This window comes from Carcharodon carcharias, chromosome 25 (genome assembly GCF_017639515.1).
Source record: "Carcharodon carcharias isolate sCarCar2 chromosome 25, sCarCar2.pri, whole genome shotgun sequence".
Classification (NCBI taxonomy): Eukaryota; Metazoa; Chordata; class Chondrichthyes; order Lamniformes; family Lamnidae; genus Carcharodon; species Carcharodon carcharias.
The window spans coordinates 14,917,257-14,940,650 of record NC_054491.1 but is presented as its reverse complement, the minus strand read 5'-3'; the positions used below and the strand labels follow the sequence as shown (position 1 = coordinate 14,940,650).

Sequence of the window (23,394 nt, the reverse complement as noted above, 5' to 3'; positions counted from 1 at the left end):
TCTATAAAACCTGGAGAAGGCATATGGTGATCACAATAGCTATTACATAAGCAAGCATTGACAGGGGATTCCCCGAGAGCATTTGCCCAGGGAGAGGAGGGAGAGGATGGGGATGAGGAGGGAGGGGGTGGGGGTGAGGAGGAGTGATGGGGCCCCTAATAAATACTGCCCAGCACTCCCTATGGATGTCCCATGCCCACTGACACACTCCCTGGGAAATGTGGAAACTTGCGCACCCACGATCATACTGATGTCACCATGCCGTGCAGCCTATAATTGCTTGTGCACAGAGGTTTGCGCATGCATTGACTGACACTGGAAGTCTGGACACAGTGGAATGACCTTAGTAGATTTCTGCACATGCAAAAACCAATGTGCATGAGCAGACCACCATCTTGCATTGGCATGAGGCACAGAGAGACAGTACAACAAAGCAACTGGGACACACAATGGCTGCAGGGCAATAAATTCAAGTCCTGCCAGGTCAGAATTAGCAATGCAATTAAGGTCGCAGTCTATTAGATGATGCATAAACACAGGCAATGAATGGGGAAGGATATGCGAATAACCCCCTGTGTTTAGGGCAACAGCTTTAAGTGAATAATTCCCAGTCACTGCTTCTCTGTCCCATTGTTAACAATCTGCACAATGTCATTGCCTTACCATTGTTAAATAAATCAAATACACTTCAAGTAATGAGATCCTAAAGGGTCATAAGCATTGTGGTGTTTTATTTCTATCTAAAGCTTTCTGGCAGGCTGGGGTGCAGCAAAGCGATGTCATTGGTTTTCTGCACCTGCGCATGTGCAAATGGGCATCGATGGTCATCTTGCATTGGCAGGAGACATCAATAAGGAAACACATTAAGAACAACCCTTTCCGAACATCCAGCTCCACAAAGGTCAAAGACGAGAATTCAGCAATTAAGAAACAAAAACTAAATAGAAAAATAAAATACCGCAGATGCTGGAAATCTGAAATAAAAACATATAAAAAATTGGAACTACTCAGGTCAGGCAGCATCTGTGGAGAGGAAAACAAGAGTTAATGCTTCTGGTCAATAATCTTTCATCAACATTGAAATAGGTCTGAGATACTTGGCCTTCAGAAAGTGGTTTGCTAGGGCTTGAGAGCTTGTGGTGGTGGGTCACACGGACATTCCTGTCTTACTATTTTTGTAGAAAGGTTCAATGGGCTTTTAGATAATCCTTGGACCCTCCCCAGATATTGGAAATTTCTGTCTGTTTGGACAAGCCACTGTTAAAGGCTGTTTTTCCAGTGCATTGTCAGCACATTAAGGAAATGTAACAAAATGAAAAAAATTCTCGCTACTAAAGGAATTGAATCTTTAAATTCTTCCAAAAGAATTACTTCACTAAGAGCTGCATATGTTGTCTCTACCTTTAATACACTTATCCACTGGTCAAAATTGCTTTGTTTTATTCTCTCAAACTCAATATAAGTTTGACCAGGCAGTCTCATTATATTCCTAAATTTCTGTCTGTACGCCTCGGGAACAAACTCAAATGCACTCAAAATAGCCTTTTTTACTCCATCATAATCCACCGATATTTCTTCTGACAGTGAAGCATAAACCTCATGAGCTCTACCTACCAACCTAGACTGTAAAAGCAATGTCCAGGTTTCTTGCGGCCATTTCATCTGCTTAGCTACCTTCTCAAATGAAATAAAGAACACCTCTACCTCCCTTTCTTCAAACTTTGGAAGAGCCTGCACAAATTTAAACATCTCCCCACTGGACTTTAGATTGGAAATGATCATTTCATCCTCAGAACCTCCCTCAGTATCTGAGATCTCTTTTTAATTTACAGCTTTCTAAGCTGATATTCTCTCTCCCTCTCTTTCCTCCATTGTTAATTTCTCCAGTGCCAATTCCCTTTCCTGTTTTCTTTCTCTCTCCTGCCTTTCTGCTTGCTCCCTTTGAAATGCCCTTTCTCTTTCCTTTTCTTCTGCTTCTACTCCCAGTTTTTTTTCATTTCTATTGCTTGTTCATGTTCAAGCTTCTTCATTTGTAACTGAAGTCTCACTACCTCTAGCTGTGACACATGAGTGTCTGGTATCCCTTTCAAATGCGGTGCTATCACTTCAATTATGTCTGCTTTTGTTGCCCCTACAGTTAAGCTCAATTGCAATTTATCGGCCAATTCTGTTAACTTACCCTTAGGTACCTTTTGTAAACCAATCAGAGTTATGTCTTCTACTCTCAGAAAAGTCTTAGCTATGGATAAAGCAATTTTTGCAGTCTCACCACTTTAAAATCCTTCACACCAACTCCTGAGTTCAATGCGCTTCTCGTATTCAGCCTCAAGATTCATCAATGCCAAGCCAATCAAGGAATTTCAAAAATCCTGCAAAGAGCCCCCAATTTTGTTATGACGTGGCAGGTGATGTGTGCCAGGTGGACCAAATCCAAAAGGAAAACTTGGCCACGCAATCACAACAGTTTTGCAACTTGTATTTATTACGAGAGGATTTGTGCACTGAATTCAGAAGTAATGAGTCCACTGGCACCTCTAGAGATTTTAAAGACTAAATTAAAACATTTATTAACAAAAGAAAAGATTTCAAGCACATGTGAGATTACAGTTACTTAATAAATCTCAAAATTCCTAATTAACTTGACGCCCAACTATACACCCCCTTTAAGGCAACAGTTCAAAATAGTTACGTTAACTCGAAACGTTAACTGTGTTTCTCGCTGCAGACCTGCTGAGTTTTTCTAGATATTTTTGTTTTTGTTTTGGATTTCCAGCATCCGCAATTTTTTGGCTTTTAGTCCAAAATAGATTTTAAATTTAGATGGCAAGTCAGGAAGTTTATTACAGCACCCACACAATGGTGGAATTCCAAAGGCTTTCCTCCACCTTTGGTTACTGGACACAGCAGACTTCTGCTAAAGTGGCTGGAGGCTTTCCCAAGGCTGTTTTACATGGTCCTCTTAGATCTTATATGGCCCCCACAACATAGCCTTCCATTCTCTTGGTAATAGTAACCATGAAACTATCATTTTGTAAAAACGCACCTAACTCACCAATATCCTTTAGGGAAGGAAATCTGCCATCCTTACCTGGTCTGGCCTACATGTGACTCCAATGTGGTTGACTCTTAGTTGCCCTCTTAAATGGCCTAGCAAGCAATTAGGGATGGACAACAAATGCTGGCCTTGCTAGTGATGCTGACACTCCATGAAAGAATAAACAAAAATATAAATGAGCTGTAGCTCTACATGAGATACAGCAAATCAAATCACTCTTAAAAGTCTGAAAAACGAAAAACCACATACTTGAATTTTTTTCTACATACATATAACACCTTTTTAATTTTAAAGTGGCACATTTGCCACTGCATAAAGATGAGACTGTGCCATTTATTCTTTGATAAACTTTATTGCCTTTAGTTTCTGTCACAGTATTATGGCTAATACCATACAATTTGGCAGCAACATTACAGAACCAAAGGGATAAAACTTTGCTTCTTTCTGGAAGTCAATTTTCAAAACAAAAGCATGAAAGATTCACAGCAAAATAATTTATTTTCCATCCAAATATCTTGCAGCACCTCCAAGTAGCACAAGCAAAGACATAATTATTCATAGAGACATCTGCATATACAAGTGAATCATGTCAAAATGTTTTATAATATATATATAAAATATATATGTATTTTATATATATATTTATATATATATATATATACATACATACACATATAAAAAACTGGAGCCAAATTTTACCATCAGTACCATTTTTATAGATCAACCAAAGCATTTTTGAAAACTAAAAACAAAAACTAGTACAGGGTTCAACTTATTAAAGTTATAGGTGTTTCTCTCTCTTGTTCTTCTTCCAAGAAAAGACATTGTTAAACTGACATTTTTCTCAAAAAAAACCTGGCTATAACTCAAGTGGTAGCTGATGGAACAGCAGTAAGCTAGCTGTCTGCCACTCCAGTCTGCATGCCACAGTTGTGATGAATTTTGCTGGCTCTCGCTTTGGACAGCCTTCCTGTGAGAACTACCAGATGCTGTGTTCATCAGCTTAGATGGCTTTTCTCGGCTGAAAGTGGAGTACGCTTGGTGATGGCCAATGGAAGCTCAATGGTCCTTATCTCCCTTAGTCCCCGAGCCTAGAGATGTTCTCCAGCCAGTATCATACTGGAAGGTAGTTCGAAGGAATGACAAGATAAAGGAAAAGAAATAGTGGCTCAGTTCTCCAGTACAGCTGTCACTTTCCTTGAGTACTTTAGCATTTGGTACCTTCAGCAGTGAAGACTACACTGCAGAGGAGTATGTTGCATAGTACTTTGAAAATTAACCTTTGTAAATTAGTCAACAAATACATTTCTCTATTTTACATTACTCTGAGAATACTGATGTGGGTGGTACCAATAGTGTTAGACTCTTGACTTTCGGTTGATGTATGTATGCATATCCTTATGTTCCCAGTTGAATGATTCCTAACCTATGATATCCAGTATTAGATAAAACAGTATCTAAACATTGGCCATAAAGGGTATTAAGACTAAATGGAATTAATGTTTAGCTTGTTAGGTTCCCCATTTGTCCATTGCAATGTTAGTGTAGTTACAATTTAGAGTTTTTAAAGCTATCAGACAATACCATGCGCTCTGGGTCAGGTGCTACACAAAGTGTACAAAAGCAATTGAGTGTGGAAGGGCTTGTGCTCTAGCTTGTAGCATCTGTGGTGAAATTCATTGTTACTCCATGAAGCTGCCGAGGAGGAAATTTCACTACACTTATTGATAATTGAAAAAATACCATGCACTAATGTATTCCACTCTCTGCTAGAACAGCAAAGGCAATCCAGTTACCTTCTCTCCACCACCTTTCTCTCACAACGTACATTAGTAGCTACATGAAGACGGAAGAAAACTATCTCGGACACACTACATCTAGCTCAACAGATCCCACAAAAACTTCAGACCAATTTTCGGGTGTGTCATGTAGGCTTCTTGTTGTCATTGTTCTGGCTCTGAAATGAACTTAACCTCACTCTGCTTAAACAAAACTCTACATGACAGCATGGCCAAATAAAATCAGGGACATCTGGGCAGCATTTACACCCTCATGTCTGACAAGAGGAAATACTGGGTGACAAGACAGGAGAAAAGGCTGAAGCAGACTTTGTTTGAAAACAGCAAAGACACATACACATGTATGAAGGTCGATTAAGAACATTAGCCTTCAGCATCAACCCGAGAGATGTGATATAGGTATCTATGATGTTTAATTTATGCTCCTATCTCCCCATCATGACCTAAACAGGTTCTCCCGAAAGGTCAGTTGATGATGATGGCCCACCTCATCACTGCTAGTACCGCTATTTTGCCATCTTAAGCAATGCGATCAGTAGGACTAGCAAGCTGTAGAAAATCAGTTGTCCACCATGCAAGAAGGCGAGGACAAAGTGCTCTTCCCATTCCTGAGTTGTTAGGGTTCAGCTCTCACTTTCATAGTGGCCTTCATAGATCCATTCAGACATTGACACACCCATGGACAGCGAAATACAGTAATCACTAGGATTACTTGGGTGGATTGGGAACTCCCAGCAAATCAATCACTAGACAAATACCGATATGTGCAAAAAAAAATGGAAGTACTGAAAGGAGTGGTAACTCTTAGACAGTACAAGAGAATGTTGGGCTATTGGCAACCCTACACCAAACATTCAGAAAGAACAAATAAATACCAGAAAAAGCAGTAAATTGGAGTATCACAGTTGGCTCAGCTGTAAAATCAGACACTTGGTATATACAATTGTTACAAGTATCCCAGCTATTCACTACCATGTATTTGCTCTGGCTTTAATATGGAGTCAGCCACAAATCAAAATAGCTTAAGCACCTGATGGATCAAGTAAAGCAGAAACAATGATTGAAACTACTAATATGGAGCAATCAGCGCAGGTAGAGAGAAATTGTATAATATTTTGGGGCAGCTTCTACATCATTTTAACTTCTTCACTAAACCTGTTGTCGAGGGAGATTTTACACAAAAATATTAAGTGGACCATTCACGGACACAAATGATCAGACGCTGAGTGGCCATCTTCACTCTTTTCTATTTCAGATTTCCATTATTCAAGAATTTTCTCCCTACTAATGCAATGTTCAATTAAAAAAAAAGTCTTTTGATTTTAACATACAAGTCTGACTTGTACTAAGTGGAGAAATTCACACAAAGTATCAGGTCACACATGATGTCATTTTTAAAATTAGTTTTAAAATATTCTTAACTCAATAATGTGCGAAGTAGTACAATTAAAGACCATGTATAAGCTCAAGTGAAATGTGCAATTTCTATGCAGTATTTCATGGCAAAAAAAAACAATGGGCGGGATCTTCCGCACTCTCCCGCCGCCGGGATCGTCCGGTCCCGCCGCAAGTTAATGGGCTTCTGGCTGGGACGCCACCTCACCCACAGCGGGTCACAACGGAGCTGGAAAATCCCGGCCAGTAACGCTATGATTAACACCTGATGATTGATCATCGCCTGTCATGTCAGACTCAAGCGGGTGCGCTATCTGGTGAACCTCTTCCCTCCCACTGAATGATTGCCTCACTCACTAACAGCAGATAGATAAGGTATTAAAGGGCAGCCCAAATATCTGCATTTGTCAGCTTCTGAGTTAGAGCATAGTTGGCCTCTCGCTCCATCCTGCCCCTCCAGATGGTCAAAGCCAAACTTACTCCCAAAATGTTATCTTATTTTCTGACCCTTTCTAATCCATCTTTAATTTTTTCTGATCTCCCAAGGCCCATATGCCTAATACGGATGATCAAGCTTCTGTTTCCCACCCTATAAATTGACCACTAGGTACTCAACAGTTGATTGGTGCTAAGTCTCTCCCTCCCTCCCTCCCCAATTATGGAGGGTCATAGGACATCGAGTTGGCAATGATAATAAAGCGGAGATAGGTAACTCAGCGGGGTATGGGGTTGCAGTTAAGGGGTGGGGGTGCACCCTGTGTGGGAGACCATGTCCCAGCATTAAATGGGTTATATGGTGCCTCATATCCCATTAAACCATCAAGGCTGCCTGATTGATAATTAGTATGCAATACAACAGCAAATCACCCATTGCATCTTCCTCCCAACACAATGTTTTAATCCTAGTTCTACCAAAAAAAATTGCCTGCCATTCAAAGCAACACAAACATGTGAACTTCAACTCAAAACATGGGTGACGCAAATTCCTGGTACCATTTCAATATATGTAATAGCACAATCCAGTTATATATGTCTGACTTATTACATAGGGCACCATTGCATAGTATATACAGTGCACCAAATGCCATACTAACATCTGTCTCACCGATACAAAGACTGAGCTCCCTCTTCTGCTAGTCATTTGTAGTTTAACTTTCTCTGGTTAGTGCATTAGTAAACACTTTTTTTGTGTGTGGCATTTTAGTATGTTTAACATAAAAGGGTAAAAAATTCCACTAAAGCTGTGCGCAGAGCAATTTTATGCAAAAATATTAATGTGCGATACCGGTGGAAATTAAAACTATGACAAGCGACTGACATCAGATGGAAAACTACCTTCATTCACTCATATCATACAGCAACAAGATTGATTGCACAAATTTAAGTAATTTAGAGGTTTCCATTAAAATTGCTGAAAAAAGCTCAAACTTTGATATATTGTCTGTCCTCTGTAAAATTACTAGCAGCAGTTTGTCACTTCTGCCGTTTTACAGCATACTGCAATTTCTTTTGGCTATTCTTTCTCAGTTCACAAAGTGTCCAGCAACCCTGACTGGCACACCAATGGTTACAGGAAAGATGAATCAGTAATAAAAATGTGGACTCTGTAACATGGCCTTCACTGTCTGGGTCTTTATGTAGCATCAGCTGTTATTTTAATCTTGGAATATTTGATATACCCAGTTTTCACAGATAGGCTAGAATAATGCATATTTATTTCGATTAGCCCTGGGCATTAGAGCATAGGAGATCCATTTAACAACGCTTGTAAGAAAAAATCATCACAGACCTTAAAAACTGTAGGCAGTTTTTTCTCAAGTTAGCAAACTTAGCCTGTGATGGATGGAAATAAGATAAGCTAAGAATTTAAATGCATCCGTTAAAATATTAAAATGACATTCTCCCTGTTCTGCCTGCAAATTCCACAGCGAGCCTGTCGGTTCTGGTCAAAGTGGTACGAATTGGAAAGTATAACGTGCGCTGATTTGGAAAGCTCAAACTCCCAGCCCTTTTCCAGCCACCCGACTCAATTAATCCCGCCACTGCACTTTCTATTTCAGTCACTTCACTCCAAACATAATTCAGTGTACAAAGCCCATTGACACATTTCAACGACACGATAACAGGCTGTACAAAAGTGCCTTTCCCTTCTTTGATGTTGCTAGGGCTTTATCCACTTTGAAACTCGATCAGGAATCCCAAGGAAAGCTTCATTGGACAATGATGCTCTTTTAGAAAGAGGATTGCCACCATTTTAGGAGAATATGGAATTCTCATCACAACAGAACTAAAAAGAATTCCTAATCACTTTATACAGGTGACAATACAGCTTCAATACATCTGTTTCCCCAGTATATTTATATACAGCTGCAAACAATTTACTCGACTTATTAATTAATTTTCCGCAGATCTGTGCAGTTTTTCTACTGAAAACACTGTTATATGTGCATCTAAATCTGTCAACCAGGAGAATCCATTCAAGAAATGGGAAAAAATTTATATATTTATAAAGACAGACTGGAAAAAAATCAAATGTCCCTTCAAATGTCCTGACTGACCTGCAGATTTACCTTCACTTTTCAGTAGTACTTTTGAGATATTTCAATCGATTTTCACTATTTTCTCTCATGGTTTTATAGTAGGGGGTGGCTTTTTTTTAAAATTCATTCACAGATTGTGGGCATCACTGGCTGGGCCAGCATTTATTGCCCATCCCTAATCGCCCTTGAGAAGGTGGTGGTGAGCTGCTTTCTTAAACTACTGCAGTCCACGCGGTAGGTACACCCACAGTGCTGTTAGGAAGGGAGTTCCAGGATTTTGACCCAGTGACAGTGAAGGATTGGCGATATATTTCCAAGTCAGGATGGTGAGTGACTTGGAGGAGAACTTCCAGGTGGTGGTGTTCCCAAAACATCTGCTATTCTTGTTCTTCTAGGTGGTGGTGGTCTTGGGTTTGGAAGATGCTATCTGAGGAGCTTTGGTGAATTCCTGCAGTGCATCTTGTAGATGGTACACACTGTTGCTACTGTGCATCAGTGGTGGAGGTTGTCGGTGTGGTGCCAATCAAGTGGGCTGCTTTGTCCTGGATGATGTCAAGCTTCTTGTATGTTGTGGGAGCTGCACTCATCCAGGCAAGTGGGGACTGTTCTGTCACGCTCTTGTGCCTTGTAGATGGTGGACAGGCTTTGGGGAGTCAGGAGGTGAGTTACTCGTCACAGGATTCCTGCTCTTGTAGCCACAGTATTTATATGGCTAGTCCAGTTCAGTTTCTGGTCAATGGTAACCCCCAGGATGTTGATAGTGGGGGATTCAGTGATGGCAATGCCATTGAATGTCAAGGGGCGATGGTTAGATTCTCTCTTCGTGGAGATGTGGTGCAAATGTTACTTACCGCTTGTCAGCCCAAACCTGGATATTTTCCAGGTCTTGTTGCATTTGCACATGGACTGCTTCAGTATCTGAGGAGTCAGGAATGGTGCTGAACATTGTGCAATCATCAGTGGACATCCTCACTTCTGACCTCATGATGGAAGGAAGGTCATTGATGAAGCAGCTGAAGATGGTTGGGTCTAGGACACTACCTTGAGGAACTCACGCAGTGATGTCCTGGAGCTGCGATGACTGACCTCCAAGAACCACAACCGTCTTCCTTTGTGCTAGGTATGACTCCAAACAGCGGAGAGTTTTCCCCGATTCCCATTGACTCCAGTTTTGCTAGGGCTTCTTAATGCCACACTCGGTCAATTGCGGCCTTCATGTCAAGGGCAGTCACTCTCCCCTCACCTCGGGAGTTCAGCTCTTTTGTCTATGTTTGAACCAAGGCTGTAATAAGGTCTGGATTTGATGTTGAGGACTCCCAGCGCAACTCCCTTCTGACTGTCTACCACTTTACCACCACCTCTGCTGGGTTTGTCCTGCTGCTGGGACAGGACATACCAAGGGACGGTGATGGTGGTGCCTGGGACATTATCTGTAAGGTTTGATTCTGTGAGGATGATTATGGCAGGCTGTTGCTTGACTAGTCTGTGAGACAGCTTTCCCAATTTTGGGACATACCCCAGGTGTTAGTAAGGAGGGCTTTTCAGGGTCGACAGGGCTGAGTTGCCATTGCCGTTTTTGGTGCCTATGTCAATGCCAGGTGGTCTGTATAGTTTCATTCCTTTTTTGTGACTTTGTAGCGGTTTGATACAACCGAGTGGCTTGCTAGGCCATTCCAGAGGGCGTTTAAGAGAGCACACTGCAGGATGTACCCGGTCATCCCTATAAAGTAATTCAAACTCTGATAAGAACTGTACTGTCTAAATATTTGGAGCATCTCTCAGCCATTTTATCTTTCTTCTTGAAAACAAGTCAAAAAACATTGGCATCAGAATCTGCTCGACGTGACCACTCTAAGCAGCTTGCACTATCTTAGTGACCCTGCTGATGAAAGAAGCATTTTGTTCGGAAACCATTTTGTGTTGCTACTGTTGACATGAGCAGCATCAACACTGGCGGTGTCAGTCATTTAAATCTCAAGTACAGGCACAAAACTTAACAGGGCTTCTGAAGAGTCTTATTTCACTTACGCAAGCCTGAATTCAAGTGATCAGGAGCCAGAACCTAGCTAGATTTCTCGCTTGTTAGCTGCAAGGATGCTGAGACTATTTGTAGTGCCTCTGTTTCTAGCTGAGATCAGTTAACCTGATACAAACCAGAGACTGAATCTCAGACCTTGGTGCTTATGTTGGTCAGTTCCCCATAAGATACCAACTGGGCAACTGCAGCAGTGCAACATTGCAATTTACTTCATGTAAAAACAAGTCTACCTTTAACATAGCAATGGTCTAATAACTGATCACACTGTTAGAACAAAGATAGTTTTTTTTCATAGCTAATTCCAAAATATACACTTAAACATCAGGACAAGGTCTTTCAAACTACACATTCATACATCAACAAACTGTGTAGCTTTAAGAAGTTAGCTACTCAACTGTGGAATCGTCTGATGCTGTCCCCATCCCATCTCAGCACCCATATACTTTCCAGCATTGGTCACTGTAAAATAATCAACAGCAGGAAGTCTGGATGATTTTTTTTTGCTCTTCTAAGCCAGGCAGTGCTGAAGCCAATTGTGGCTCTTCTAAAGCCACTCATCTTAAAGGCAAGTGAAAAGAATCCAAGTAGCAGAAAAATACCTTGACAGCAGTGGCAAATGCTATAATAATGAAGTATGGATAGTTCTCCATTGACATTATGGATTGGCAAGCAGACTGTAGCCCAGGTAGCTGCCAGGAGAAAGAGAGCGAGAGAGAGAGAGGTATGTATGCAGTGTGTCTGCAGACTAAAGATCTACTGCTGACCAGTTACAGTTCTGCAATCACCAGGGATGCAAACATGCCATGACCCTGAGGAAGAAATTATTGTCTGGGAGGCAGGGTTGATGTGGAAGTTGCCTATCCAGGTCCAATCTGCTTACATGGGGTAGACCTGCACGGTTGCCATTTCCCAATTACTAATTCACGCAAGATTTGATGCCATTTCATTTTCTCCTATGCAAGTACATCCACACTGAATTCAACATTACGTCATTTCATTGTCAAAGGAGAAAAGCAGAGAAGAGCTCTCGCTGTTCCTGTGTCCCATTCGATGGTTTGGAATAGATTGATCCCTGGTCTGCCTAGCCTCAGTTACTGTTGTGGCTACACTTCGCTTCTCATAATTTGAGATTAGATCTTTCTCATCTCCCATTTTATCCGGGTTGGCTTCCTCGATGTTCGACATCTGTTGATCCCCTGCCTCATTTGTGTCCACACTTTGGAGTGGTATTAATTCAGATGCATGCTTTTCAGCTTCACGCAAAGTTTGATAAGGTCCATGGGTAGAGGTATTACACAGCAAGCTGAACTCAAACTCCTTCCTGGAGTAGAAGATAACTTCCAGTGTGTAATAAATAGACCAGAAGATGGTGAAACAGCCCAGTAGCAGCAGCATCTGAGAAGAGAAACACACTTTGTATTTAATCATTTCTTATTTTTGCTTTTCCATTCCCTTGGTTTATTACCTTGGTTTTTTTAGATAGGTGCTGAAGGATAAAGAGTTATGGGGACATGGTGGGCACATGGAATTAGATTAGGAAAAATGCTCATGTGGAGGACAAACACGAACTCAAATTAGCTGAGCTGAGCATCTCACTTCCTTGTTGTAATTTCTACATAATTCTACACAAGGCTGACCCTGCCTTAACCCAAAACTCACACACCTGCACTTTATCAGGGTCTTATCAATTACATTGTAAATGTTTGTTAATGTCAATTACATTGTCAAGGTAGGCTTGGCCTAAATAGCCAAGTGGTTATGGTACTGGGTTTGTTACCCCAAGATCAAGAGTTCATATCTCACAATGGTAAACTATGAAACAATGTAACTTCATCTGAAACAGATGGAAATGGGTTTGTACTCGAAAGAGTTACATTGTCAAGGTAAAGAGAAACAGGTGATAGGCATTACTTGTCTTTGAGCATGTATAAATGGGGTATAGCTGGGACACTGGGTTGGCTGGGAGGGGAACTGTGAGAACAAGTCGATAAACCCACTCAATAGACAAAATCTCCATGTCTCGTTTCGGCTTCACCAACCAGCTTGGATCGTGTTAGCACACTTTTCAATAGTGTTGCTGGCTAGTGATCAAGGCAGGAAACGCTGGGTACATTTGTTCTTTCGCTAAATCAGGACAATAAGACTAATTGGAGCTGTTATTTGAACAACTGAGTCTTCCGTGTCAGATACTTGCCCTAGACTAGAATGAGTGCAACAGAGGTTTGCTAGACTAGTTCCTGGAATGAGGGGACTGTTCTATGAGGAGAGATTGAATAGACTGGGCCTATGTTCCCTGCATCTTAGAAGAGTGAGAGGTGATCTCATTGATAATGTTTCCCCTAGCTTGGGATTCTACAACATGGGGTCACAGACTCAGAATTAAGGGTCATTGATTTAGGACTGAGATGAGGAGAATGTTCTTCACTCAAAGGGTTGTGAATTTTTGGAGTTCTCTACTCCAGAGAGTGGTGAATGCTCAGTCATATTCAAGTTAGAGGTAGATAGATTTTTGAGTACCATGGGAATTAAGGGATCAGGGGATGGTGCAGGAAGGTGGAGGTAAGATCAGCCATGGTCTTGCTGAATGGCAGGGCTGACTTGAAGGGCCAGATGGCTTATTCCAGCTCCTGTTTCTTATGGTATTTTATTTATGATGATTCCTTGAAGTTTAGCCAGCACCAAGAGGCGCAGTGAACACAAAGCTCATTTCATTTTTGGTCAACAACTTCAGTTAATTAGTGGATGAGGTTTTATCTTTTTTCAGAAGCCCGCTGGGGCTCTTGGCCTGCCCGCCAACCTTAAGGTTGGATGGGCAGGTCTTTCAATGAGCTTAATGATCCTCTCAATGGCCTCAATTGGCCATTGACAGGTCGGTGGGTGAACAGCTGATTTCGCTGTCCGCCCTCCTTCCTAAAAAATGAAATGGACCGGGATGATGTCAGGGGTTCCTCCCGATGTCATCCTGTGCCATTTTCCTGTCGGCGAGTGGGCCCCGCCCCCAAATCGCCGACAGGAACATTCTGGCCAAAGAGTGGGTTAATCAGCATCTGAAAAAAAGAAATGGCCCCATGTTTCAGCTGTAACCAGGTTGGTTCTGATGTATGGTCCTTTCTGAAATATATATCCAACTTTCTTTTTCAAGTGCTGACTGACCAGAGATGTGTTTTGAACATTTTCAGTCTTGAATTAGGATTCTCAGGGTTCAGAGCAATATAAGAATATAGGAAATAGGAGCAGAAGTAGGCCATTCGATCCCATGAGCCTGCTCTGCCATTCAATAAGATTATGGCTGGTCTGATCGTGGCCCCATCTCCACTTTCCTCCCTGCCCCCTGTAATCCTTGACTCCTTTGCAGATCAAAAATCTGTCTTAACTCAGCTTGAACATATTCAATGATCCAGCCTCCACTGCTTTCTGGGGTAGAGAATTCTGTTTCACTTTTAGCATGTTATTCAAAATCACAAGGACAAAATTCAAAGTCTTGTTCTAAGGCGACATGATATGCAAGGATACTGCTACTGAGATACGTACTTGACAAAGGGTCTTTCTCACTGTCTCTGCTATTGGCAGGGTTGAAATAGGAAACTTGATGGCTAGGGAATCATTGCAAAACTGATCCCATCCTTTAACTGTATGATTCAAAGTTTCTCTTTCAGCCCTTGAGACTCTTCCCTCCTCTCTCCAAATTCTCAATTCCTTTGACTCTGGTCTTGTTCAAATCCACCCAGCCCCCCCACCCACCCAGGCTCATGAATGGCAGCTGTGTCTTCAGCCACATAAACCCTACACTCTGGAATTCTTTCCCCAAGTTCCTCCTCCTCTCCAGCACAAACTTCTTCAAGACTCTTCTTAAAACCTACCTCTTCAACAACGATATTCTTTACTTCGCCTAATATCTCCTTTAGCTGAACATCCAATTTTGAATATACCTTTCTGAAGTCTCTTTGGGCACTTTTGCAGATTAAAAACACCATAAAAATTCAGGTCATGGCTGATAAAACAATACACTCTGTCACAGGATCTATCTCTCTTTCAATTGCCTCTCTCTCCAACTTGGTAACTCCAGTAACAGGGGTCAATATTTAAAAATAAGGGTCGCCCATTTAAGACAAAGATGAGAATTTTTTTCTCAGAGGGTCATGAGTCTTCAGAACTCTCTTCCTCAAAAGGTGGCAGAAGCAGAGTCTTTGAATATTTTTAAGGCAGAGGTGGATAGATTCTTGATAAGCAAGGGAGCGGGGTGATGAAAGGTTATCGGGGTAGGCGGGAATATGGAGTTGAGGTTACAATCAGATCAGCCATGATCTTATTGAATGAAAGGGCAGGCTTGAGGGGCCGAGTGGCCAACTCCTACTCATAATTTGTACGTTTGCATGTTCCTTCTAATCCCTTCTGCATGCCATCTCACATCTGCCAGTGCTCAGTAAGAAACTTCAATGGCTGGGGCATTATTCTAGAAAACTACACAAGTACCACTGAAGCTACTCTGTAAGAACTATGATAAAGTTCCTATAGCCCACAAACACATTAGTAACTGTCCGACTGTGGCAGCATCACATCCAATAGCAATGCCTACCCCATTAATGAGTTTAAGTAGAAAGTATTATGGATGGGCTATGGTCATGCCAATCATTGTGATTGGGCATTGAATTCATCTCCAAGCTCGTGACAGACAAATTTGGATCATTCTGAAAGAGAAAAAGGTCAAAATCCAACCATGATTACAGGGAGCATCTTCACTTCTAAATAATGGAGGTGCCAGCAACTGGTCAGTCACTGTGTCCGGTTCTTGCATTAAAAAGCCAGCCCGGCATGTAACACATGATTCAAGTGATACTTGGTTGTAAAATCCAATCCAAAGATCATTAATGCAACAGAATCATCATCAGCAACCCAGCACTCTGGCTAACATAACTCATCTGGGACCAGTTTTAACGTGAAATCTGACTCCAAAGTAACTGGAGAAACAGGAAGGAAGAAATACGTTACTGCCCATGTGGAGAAAAATGAAGAGATACAATGCCACCAACTGCACAACATGTAGAACAGATTTATTAAATAGCCGTTTGGTAGTACAGAGCTTGAGTATTGCTGAAAAAAGAGACATGTCTAAACTTTTAGTCCTGCACTCATCAGGACACTTTGCAAGGATACTAATGTAAGGGGAAAAAAAGACAATTTATACTCTAAGTGAAGAGAGTGCTGATTGGTTGGCAAGTGGCGTTGCATTGGAGGATGCACCAGTGTTGGTGACTGACAGTTAATTGCCAAGCATTTTTTGAAATTTAAACCAAGCAGCTTAACCCTGATTGGTCAAAGCATAGCCCCGAGGGATGAGTCAGTGAATGGCTATCACTTTTGTTTAGCTGAAACAGGCACAATGCGTGTCCATGTTTTTTCTGTCTGCAAAGAACAGGGCCCTGTGTATTAATATATGTAGCTTCCAGTGCTACATGTTTCAGCTAAACATTCTCCATGGCAACGCCACTTACCAACCAATCAGTACTCTCTTCACATGCAGTATAAATTGTTGTTTTCCACCTTATATTGGTATTCTTGCGAAGTGTCCTGATGAGTGTAAGAGTAAAAGTTTACGTATGTCACTTTTTTCAGCAATAAACAGATTTGTTAGTGAGCAGCCTCCTAAAATCTGGCATTTTGGAAACAGGACAACATTACCCGTTTGATAACAGTTGAATGATACACATCCTTATAATCTGTTCATTTAAACTTTTAAAGGTGCCAAATGGAATCTATGCTATGATAAATGTACCTTCAGTGTATTTGGTGTCATGTAATTCCATTCTTGATCAGAGATCTCTAATCCAGGGGGACAGGGCAATGAGTAACTGTCATTCAGGAATTGTCCACTCATAGCTTCTTCAACAACCCTTTGTAGAGTCAAAGAAACACACTGTTAAAGACAACAATCTACTCAACTATTGAATCTTTCAAGATGAACAGTGATGCGTATCAGGGCTATCCCAAGAAATGAGCTCCCAGTGGTGGCACAATGGGTTTTTATCTTCCTCAGGCAATCAGAGAAGATGGGAGGAGGTGTTTTTTAAAAAAAATTCATTCATTCGCAAGATATGGTCATTACTGGAGAGGGCAGTGTTGATTGCCCATCTCTAATTGCTCAAGAAGTTGGTGTTGTGCCTTGTTCTTGAAGTGCTGTAGTACACGTGATGAAGGTAAACCAACAGTGATGTTATTACTCCCGCAAAGCCATTAATAGGTGTACAAAGATCCCCCATCTACTGGATGGGTCAGCATTGATTTATCTTTTCTTGTCCTCTTTTGCACGTCATTATAGTTGGATGTGGGGTCTATCTGCAGTGACCCACACAACTTGCTGATCTCAGTTGTATCTTTAAGAAGGAGACACACACTGTGACCAAAAGCACAGTCACAACTGCTGGCGCCTTGCTCAAGAATACAACTGATACAGAAGTAAGCTCTTATACTTCCCTCTTCCTGCCAACTCGGCTGGGGAACTGTGAGAGATGCGAAGATCTTGGGGCCAAAAATGAAAACCAGGTAAACATATGCAAAAAGGTTTACCTCCGTCGCTGCCTGACATCATCAAATGACCAGGAAGAGCCATATAGTGTGAGCTGCCATTGTTTGAGGAAACCCTTCTGCTGAGTGTTCTCACCTGAGTAGAGAGAGAAAGATGACGAGAATTATAAACAATCGGGAGAAAAAATACAGCCACTTTGCTCAATTAGCACATTTCAGTAACAAGTCACAACCTAAGGACGCACTTCAGCTATTGCAGATTGAGGTAATAATCAGACAAACTGAGCTATATTAAAGGCAATCAACTAAGGAAACCTTTAGTCAGTTTTGATCAGTTACCTGATGTGTTTACTGATCTCAGTCTGGGTAGTGACAGAGGCATTACAGTTGGCCTTGGTGCCCCCTGACCCTCCTGGAACACTGAATTCCTCCAATCCTTGCCTCTGTTGCATCCTCAATTTCCTTCGCCCCTCTATTGCTGGCTATGCCTTCAGCTGTAAAGGCCCTAAACTCTGGAATTGCCTCCATAAATTTCTTCATCTCTCTTTCCTCCTTTAAGATGTCCCTTAAAAACTACCTCTTTGACCAAGCTTTGGGTCACCTGTCCGCAAATTTCCTTAGATGGCTCGGTGTCAATTTTTTGCTGATATCTCTCCAGTGAAACATCTTTGGGATGTTTAACTACAGGCGCTGTATAAATGTAAGGTTTTTTGGAACAGAAGATGTAAGATGAGTGTAGTCAGCTCCTGATTGCTGTCCAACAGTTCTGTTGGTAAGTTTGCATTGCTTACGGTGTCAAGTAAGGTAATGGAAAACATTCGGATGTGAGGCCCACCACAGTGGGATAGCCTGCCAACACTCAGCATCCGCACTCACACTTGAGGAATAACTATTTCCGGCAAGGTACTTGACGGTGGACTGCCATCGAGAAAACTGTTGGTGAGGCAGGGACTGAAGGCTTCTTGAGAGGAAGGCAAAAAGTTGCAGAGTGTTCTGCTTTTGAAAAAGAAGCAATTCCTTGGAAGCAGCATTTAAATGGTGAGTGAGATAAGTCTGTACTTCCGTGATCATACAAGTCGCAAGTGCTTGGCCTCAATGGATTGTCAGTGTGAAGCAGCAGTTGCTTCCTCGGGTGGGCAAGGCAGGCGTTGCTCACTCTTGCTGGCTCAACTCTAACTCTGTCCGTGTAGCATCCTCGTTATCCAAAGGTTGTTAATTGTGGGCTTACGCCATAATATTACAATCAAGCAAGGCAAGGAGGCAGGTCCCAAGAGTTGCCTCAGCTAGTATGGGGATCGAACCTGCAACGTTGGCATTAATTCTGCACCATCTAGCCATCTAGCTAAATCAGCTAAAAGCAAAAAACTGCGGATGCTGGAAATCCAAAACAAAAACAAAAATACCTGGAAAAACTCAGCAGGTCTGGCAGCATCTGCGGAGAGGAACACAGTTAACGTTTCGAGTCTGAATGACCCTTCTAAATGAGCTATCTGACCTCTGCCAGCTGAAACAATGATGCTAAATTTTGGATCGATAGATTCTTTTTGGCTAGCCAAGGGTTTTTAAGGATTTGGAGCCAAGGTGGCCGGCTGGAGATAGGATACAGATCAGCCATGATCTAGCTGAAAGGTTCAAACAGGAAGCTTGAGGGGCTTTTTTAAAAAAAATGAGATGTGGGCGTCACTGGCAAGGCCAACATTTAATGCCCATCCCTAATTGCCCTTGCTTTAAAAGTTAACCCCATTGCTGTGGGTCTGGAGTCACACGTAACCCAGACAACGTAAGGATGGCAGATTTCTTTCCCTAAAGGGACATCAGTGAACCAGAAGGTTTTTACAATAATCGATGGTAGTTTCATGGTCGCTATTACTCAAGGTTAGTTTTCAATTCCAATTCCAGATTTATTAATTGAATTAAAATTCCACCAGCTACCGTGGATTTGAACCCATGACCCCAGAGCATTCGCCTGAGCCTCTGAATTATTAGTCAAGTGACATTACTACCACGCCGCCACGTCCCCTTGAGGGGCTGAATGGCCTTCTCCTGTTCCTATTCCTCCACTCCAGAGGACTGAATGGACTGAATCAAACCAATGAGCGAGTTGGAATGAAATTGGGAGATTTTGCAATGAAGGAATAAAAAGGAAACAAAATTCTCTCTTAGGCAGATTTTCTACTGACTTATAAGGGTACAGAATCAAATTCTTGCAATTGCCTATTTTTGAAAACCATCTGCAACAATGGATGAGATCCAGACTCTGAGAAATGCACAAAAACTTTTTTAAAAATGTCCAGGTCAATGGGAATAAATTCCTTGAAGCTATCAGAATCAAATAAAGATCATAGTTGTCTAATAATGATAACCTGCATTTAGATGAACTTAGGGTGAAAAAATAAATCAAGTTTGTGGCTGGTTCTTGTGTGTGTTTTCTATTCAACTGACAGGAGTTAGAGCCAGTTTATCTCAGTTGGTATCACACTCAACTGAGTCAGAAGGGTGTGCGTTCAAACCCCACTCTAGAAAGCCAATCTAGGCTGACATTTCAGTGCAGGAGGACTGCTTTGTCAGAGGTACTGTCTTTCAGAGAATACATCAGACTGGGGAGCCTCCCTCTGCCAGTTCAGGTAGTCATAAAACACCCAAAGAACAGGGGGTTCTCTCAACGTCCAGGTCAACATTTCTCCCTGTACTGCCACTAAAAAGATATCAACTGGTCATTACTGTCTGTGAGACCTTGCTATATGCAAATTTATTGCCATTTTTGCCTGCTTAGCAACACTTCAAAGTCCTTCACTACTTTCAAAGTGCTTTGTGATATCTCGGGATATGTCAAGGTAGCATATAAATGCAAATTCTTTCTGAGATAGAGATAGAGAGAGAGAGAGGAATGAGCATAAAGGAGAAGGGAATGCAAAACGGGTTAATTAATGAAGTGCTGTGTTGCCAATGAGCTGGGAACCCGTGTTTTGTTGACGAAAGCTCATCAGTAAAAAGTGGAAGATAAATGCCAAAACTGAACTTTAGCAAAGTGGGATGCAAGAGGGCATAGTTCAGGAGCAGGGCAGGACGTGAAAATACAGACAGTGCCAGATAACAAACCAAAGAAAATAAAATCCTGAACAGTGGCCAATTATTTAAGTCCTTGCCTACAGAATAGGACCATTCCAGTGTGTCAAGTTTCCCCAATGGAAATGACAAATGGAAAGGGGCCATGCTGCAGAAATTTGTGAGTTCAGACAGAAGTTGGATGGTGTAAGGCAAAGCTAATGAATAACAGATACATGTACACAGTCCAAAGGAAGTTTAACAGAGGCATTTGCCTATCATCTATACAAGGGGATAGAGAGATGAGCATGTTGGTGTGCGATGCATTTGTCTGTGGAGGGCTAGGTTGCACTGTATACTTTCATAGTCATTACTCAAATCAAAAATAACCATGTATTTTAATCTTTACTTTTCACTTTTTAACCCAGAGATGTCTATTGTTATTAATAAAAAAGGCCCTATGTTGGTTAAAGCCCAAAATAAAACATGCCTGGATTGGCTCACTAGGTAAATGGGCTACCATTTGTGTTAGAACAGGAAGATCCAAGATTTGGTTTCCATTCTGTCAAAAACCCCAGTGGTGGAAGAAGGGAAAAGATAGCCAGAATTCCCTTCTGAACACTTCCTAGTTACCACTGCTGGAAGGTGCATGCCTGTGGTCACTGGGGTGGACAAGGTCAGGCTCTACTGTCTAAGATTAAATAGCCTGCTGTTACTCACTGTCTAGTTTCACACAGTTACCAGTACAGCTTCCAGTGCTGCGTAACTGTACAGTGTTATGAGTCACTAGTGTAGAAACTGCAAGCCATTTGGAATGAGCATAAGCTGCACGGGAGGGGAGGAATTTCATTCTGCCAGGTTCCAATCTCTTCCTGGTCAAATTCTTCTATCCACCTCCTCAGCACTTTGGGAAGCAGGGCCGGGTTGATGCTGGGCATCCCTGGAACGCATGCCAGTTGCTCCCAGTGGTATCTGCACCTGCTTGAAACAGATTTACTTATTGCATAGGATTACATGGAAGGTTACAGCACAAAAACAGGCCATTTGGCCCAACAGGCATAAGCCTGTGTTTATGTTCCACATAAGCCTTCTCCCGCTTTACTTCATCTCAGCCTCTATTAAGATAGCGCCTTATTCCTTTTTCCTGCATGTCCTTTATCTAGCTTGTCCTTAATTGCATCTAAGCCATTAACCTCGACTACTCACATATAATAAAAACAAAAAAACTGCAGATGCTGGAAATCAAAAACAAAAACAGAATTACCTGGAAAAACTCAGCAGGTCTGGCAGCATCGGCGGAGAAGAAAAGAGTTGACGTTTTGAGTCCTCATGACCCTTTGACAGAACTTGAGGAACCTTAGTCAGAACTTGACAGAACCTCAAGTTCTGTCGAAGGGTCATGAGGACTCGAAACGTCAACTCTTTTCTTCTCCGCCGATGCTGCCAGATCTGCTGAGTTTTTCCAGGTAATTCTGTTTTTGTTTTTGAACCTCGACTACTCCTTGTGTTAGGCCCACACGTGGGTTCGCAATACAAATCAATCCAAGAGACACCGATAGCTGTTGGTAAGTGACAGAATAATTTCAGATGAGGCAGCTTATCCTTTAAAGGGACCAGCCTGGATGCTGCCAGACCTGCTGAGTTTTTCCAGGTATTTTTGTTTCTGTTTTAGCCTGCATTCCCTGTTCCCTACCCAACTGAGAGGGAAAGGGCTGATCTAAAACTCCGCAGGTTTGGAGGAACGGGAATGCCAGTGGCACTGTTGTTGGTATTGGTGCCTGTTCCTATTATTTTATGTGTTCCAGGGAATCGGGGTGAAGCGGGAGAACAGCAACCAAGCAGTTCCATCCTGCTATACTTCCAATGCAGAAACAAAGGGCAGAATTTTGCTTGTGGCAGTCGGGCCCAGGAGCAGCTGTGAAGCTGACCGCCACCCGCGATCGGGCCCCTACATGGATTTCACGCTGGCTGGCCAATTAACGGCCAGTTAACCAGCGTCAACCGCGCGCTGCAGCGCTGCTGGGGTGGGGGCGGCAGGCGCGTGAGTGCAGAAGTTCGCACTGGTGCGTGTAGTAAAAGCTTCCTGAGGCACTGAGCTGCCCCAGGGAGCTGAAGATTTTTATTTATATAAATAAATAATTTTAAAATAAGAAAAATATGTCCCCTCATGTGACTCTGTAGGTACGTCTGAAATATGAGTGCAAAACGTTTTTATTTCTTTTAATCAATGGACGAAACTTGATCCGGCCCATGGATGAGATTTCGCCAAAAAGCAAAGGCCACTTGGCCTTTTCACCTGTCCGCCAACCGAATGGTTGGGCGGTCAGCGAAAAATTTAATTCAAGTAGTTCCTTAAGGGCCTTAATAGGCTACTTAATCGTCGGCGGGGCATACTGCCGACTACCCTGTGCGCCTGCCGACCGAAACATCGCGTGAAGATGTCAGGACACTTGCTCCATGTCATCGCGTGTCACTTTACACTCGTTCGGGTCAGGTGTGCGCCCGCCCAACGAGGGCAATATCCTGCCCAAAGATTCGGGAATTTCAGATCAAGTATTAAAGAGAACTCCTTACAGGGTGCCATCCATATATTTCCAACAAGCTCTGGAATACAAGTTTGTATATGTTGTCATGAAATCTTACAGCACTGGAGGAGGCCATTTGGCCCATTGTGTCTGCGATGTCTCTTTGAAAGGGCTGCAATACTCCCACGCTATTTCTCCCTAACCCTGCAAAACTGTACAACATATTCTCTCACTTGGAAGACCGTAATCTAAACTGCATCCCATCAATTCGGCGTTCAGTAATTACATTTCTTGGCACAATATGAGGAGCCAGCTTACCTAAATCACAAATAACCAGCTTGTAGATGCCTTCTGCCCTCTCACCCCAGCATCGCACAGTAGAATACATCCAGTCAGTGAAGCCAGAGGAATCCCTGTATGGAGGAAGACATTAGATTGTGTAGTTAGTCAGTGATCATCCTCTAACATGCTCATT

At 42.2% G+C, this 23,394-nt stretch overlaps 1 protein-coding gene across 5 annotated transcripts in view; it reads right to left on the bottom strand.

The window, feature by feature from the left end:
- Window positions 1-3,398: 3,398 nt before the first annotated feature.
- pcsk7 (proprotein convertase subtilisin/kexin type 7) overlaps window positions 3,399-23,394 on the bottom strand; it is a 237,485-nt gene continuing 217,489 nt past the window's right edge. For all 5 annotated transcript variants that reach the window (XM_041174191.1, XM_041174194.1, XM_041174193.1 and 2 more), the window contains 5 exons: window positions 23,238-23,332; window positions 17,392-17,485; window positions 16,601-16,718; window positions 11,223-12,222; window positions 3,399-4,174 (listed from right to left, as the gene is read on the bottom strand). In XM_041174191.1, coding sequence (XP_041030125.1) covers window positions 11,812-12,222; window positions 16,601-16,718; window positions 17,392-17,485; window positions 23,238-23,332 — 718 coding nt within the window. In that variant the 3' untranslated portion in view covers window positions 3,399-4,174; window positions 11,223-11,811. The remainder of the gene's footprint in view (window positions 4,175-11,222; window positions 12,223-16,600; window positions 16,719-17,391; window positions 17,486-23,237; window positions 23,333-23,394) is intronic.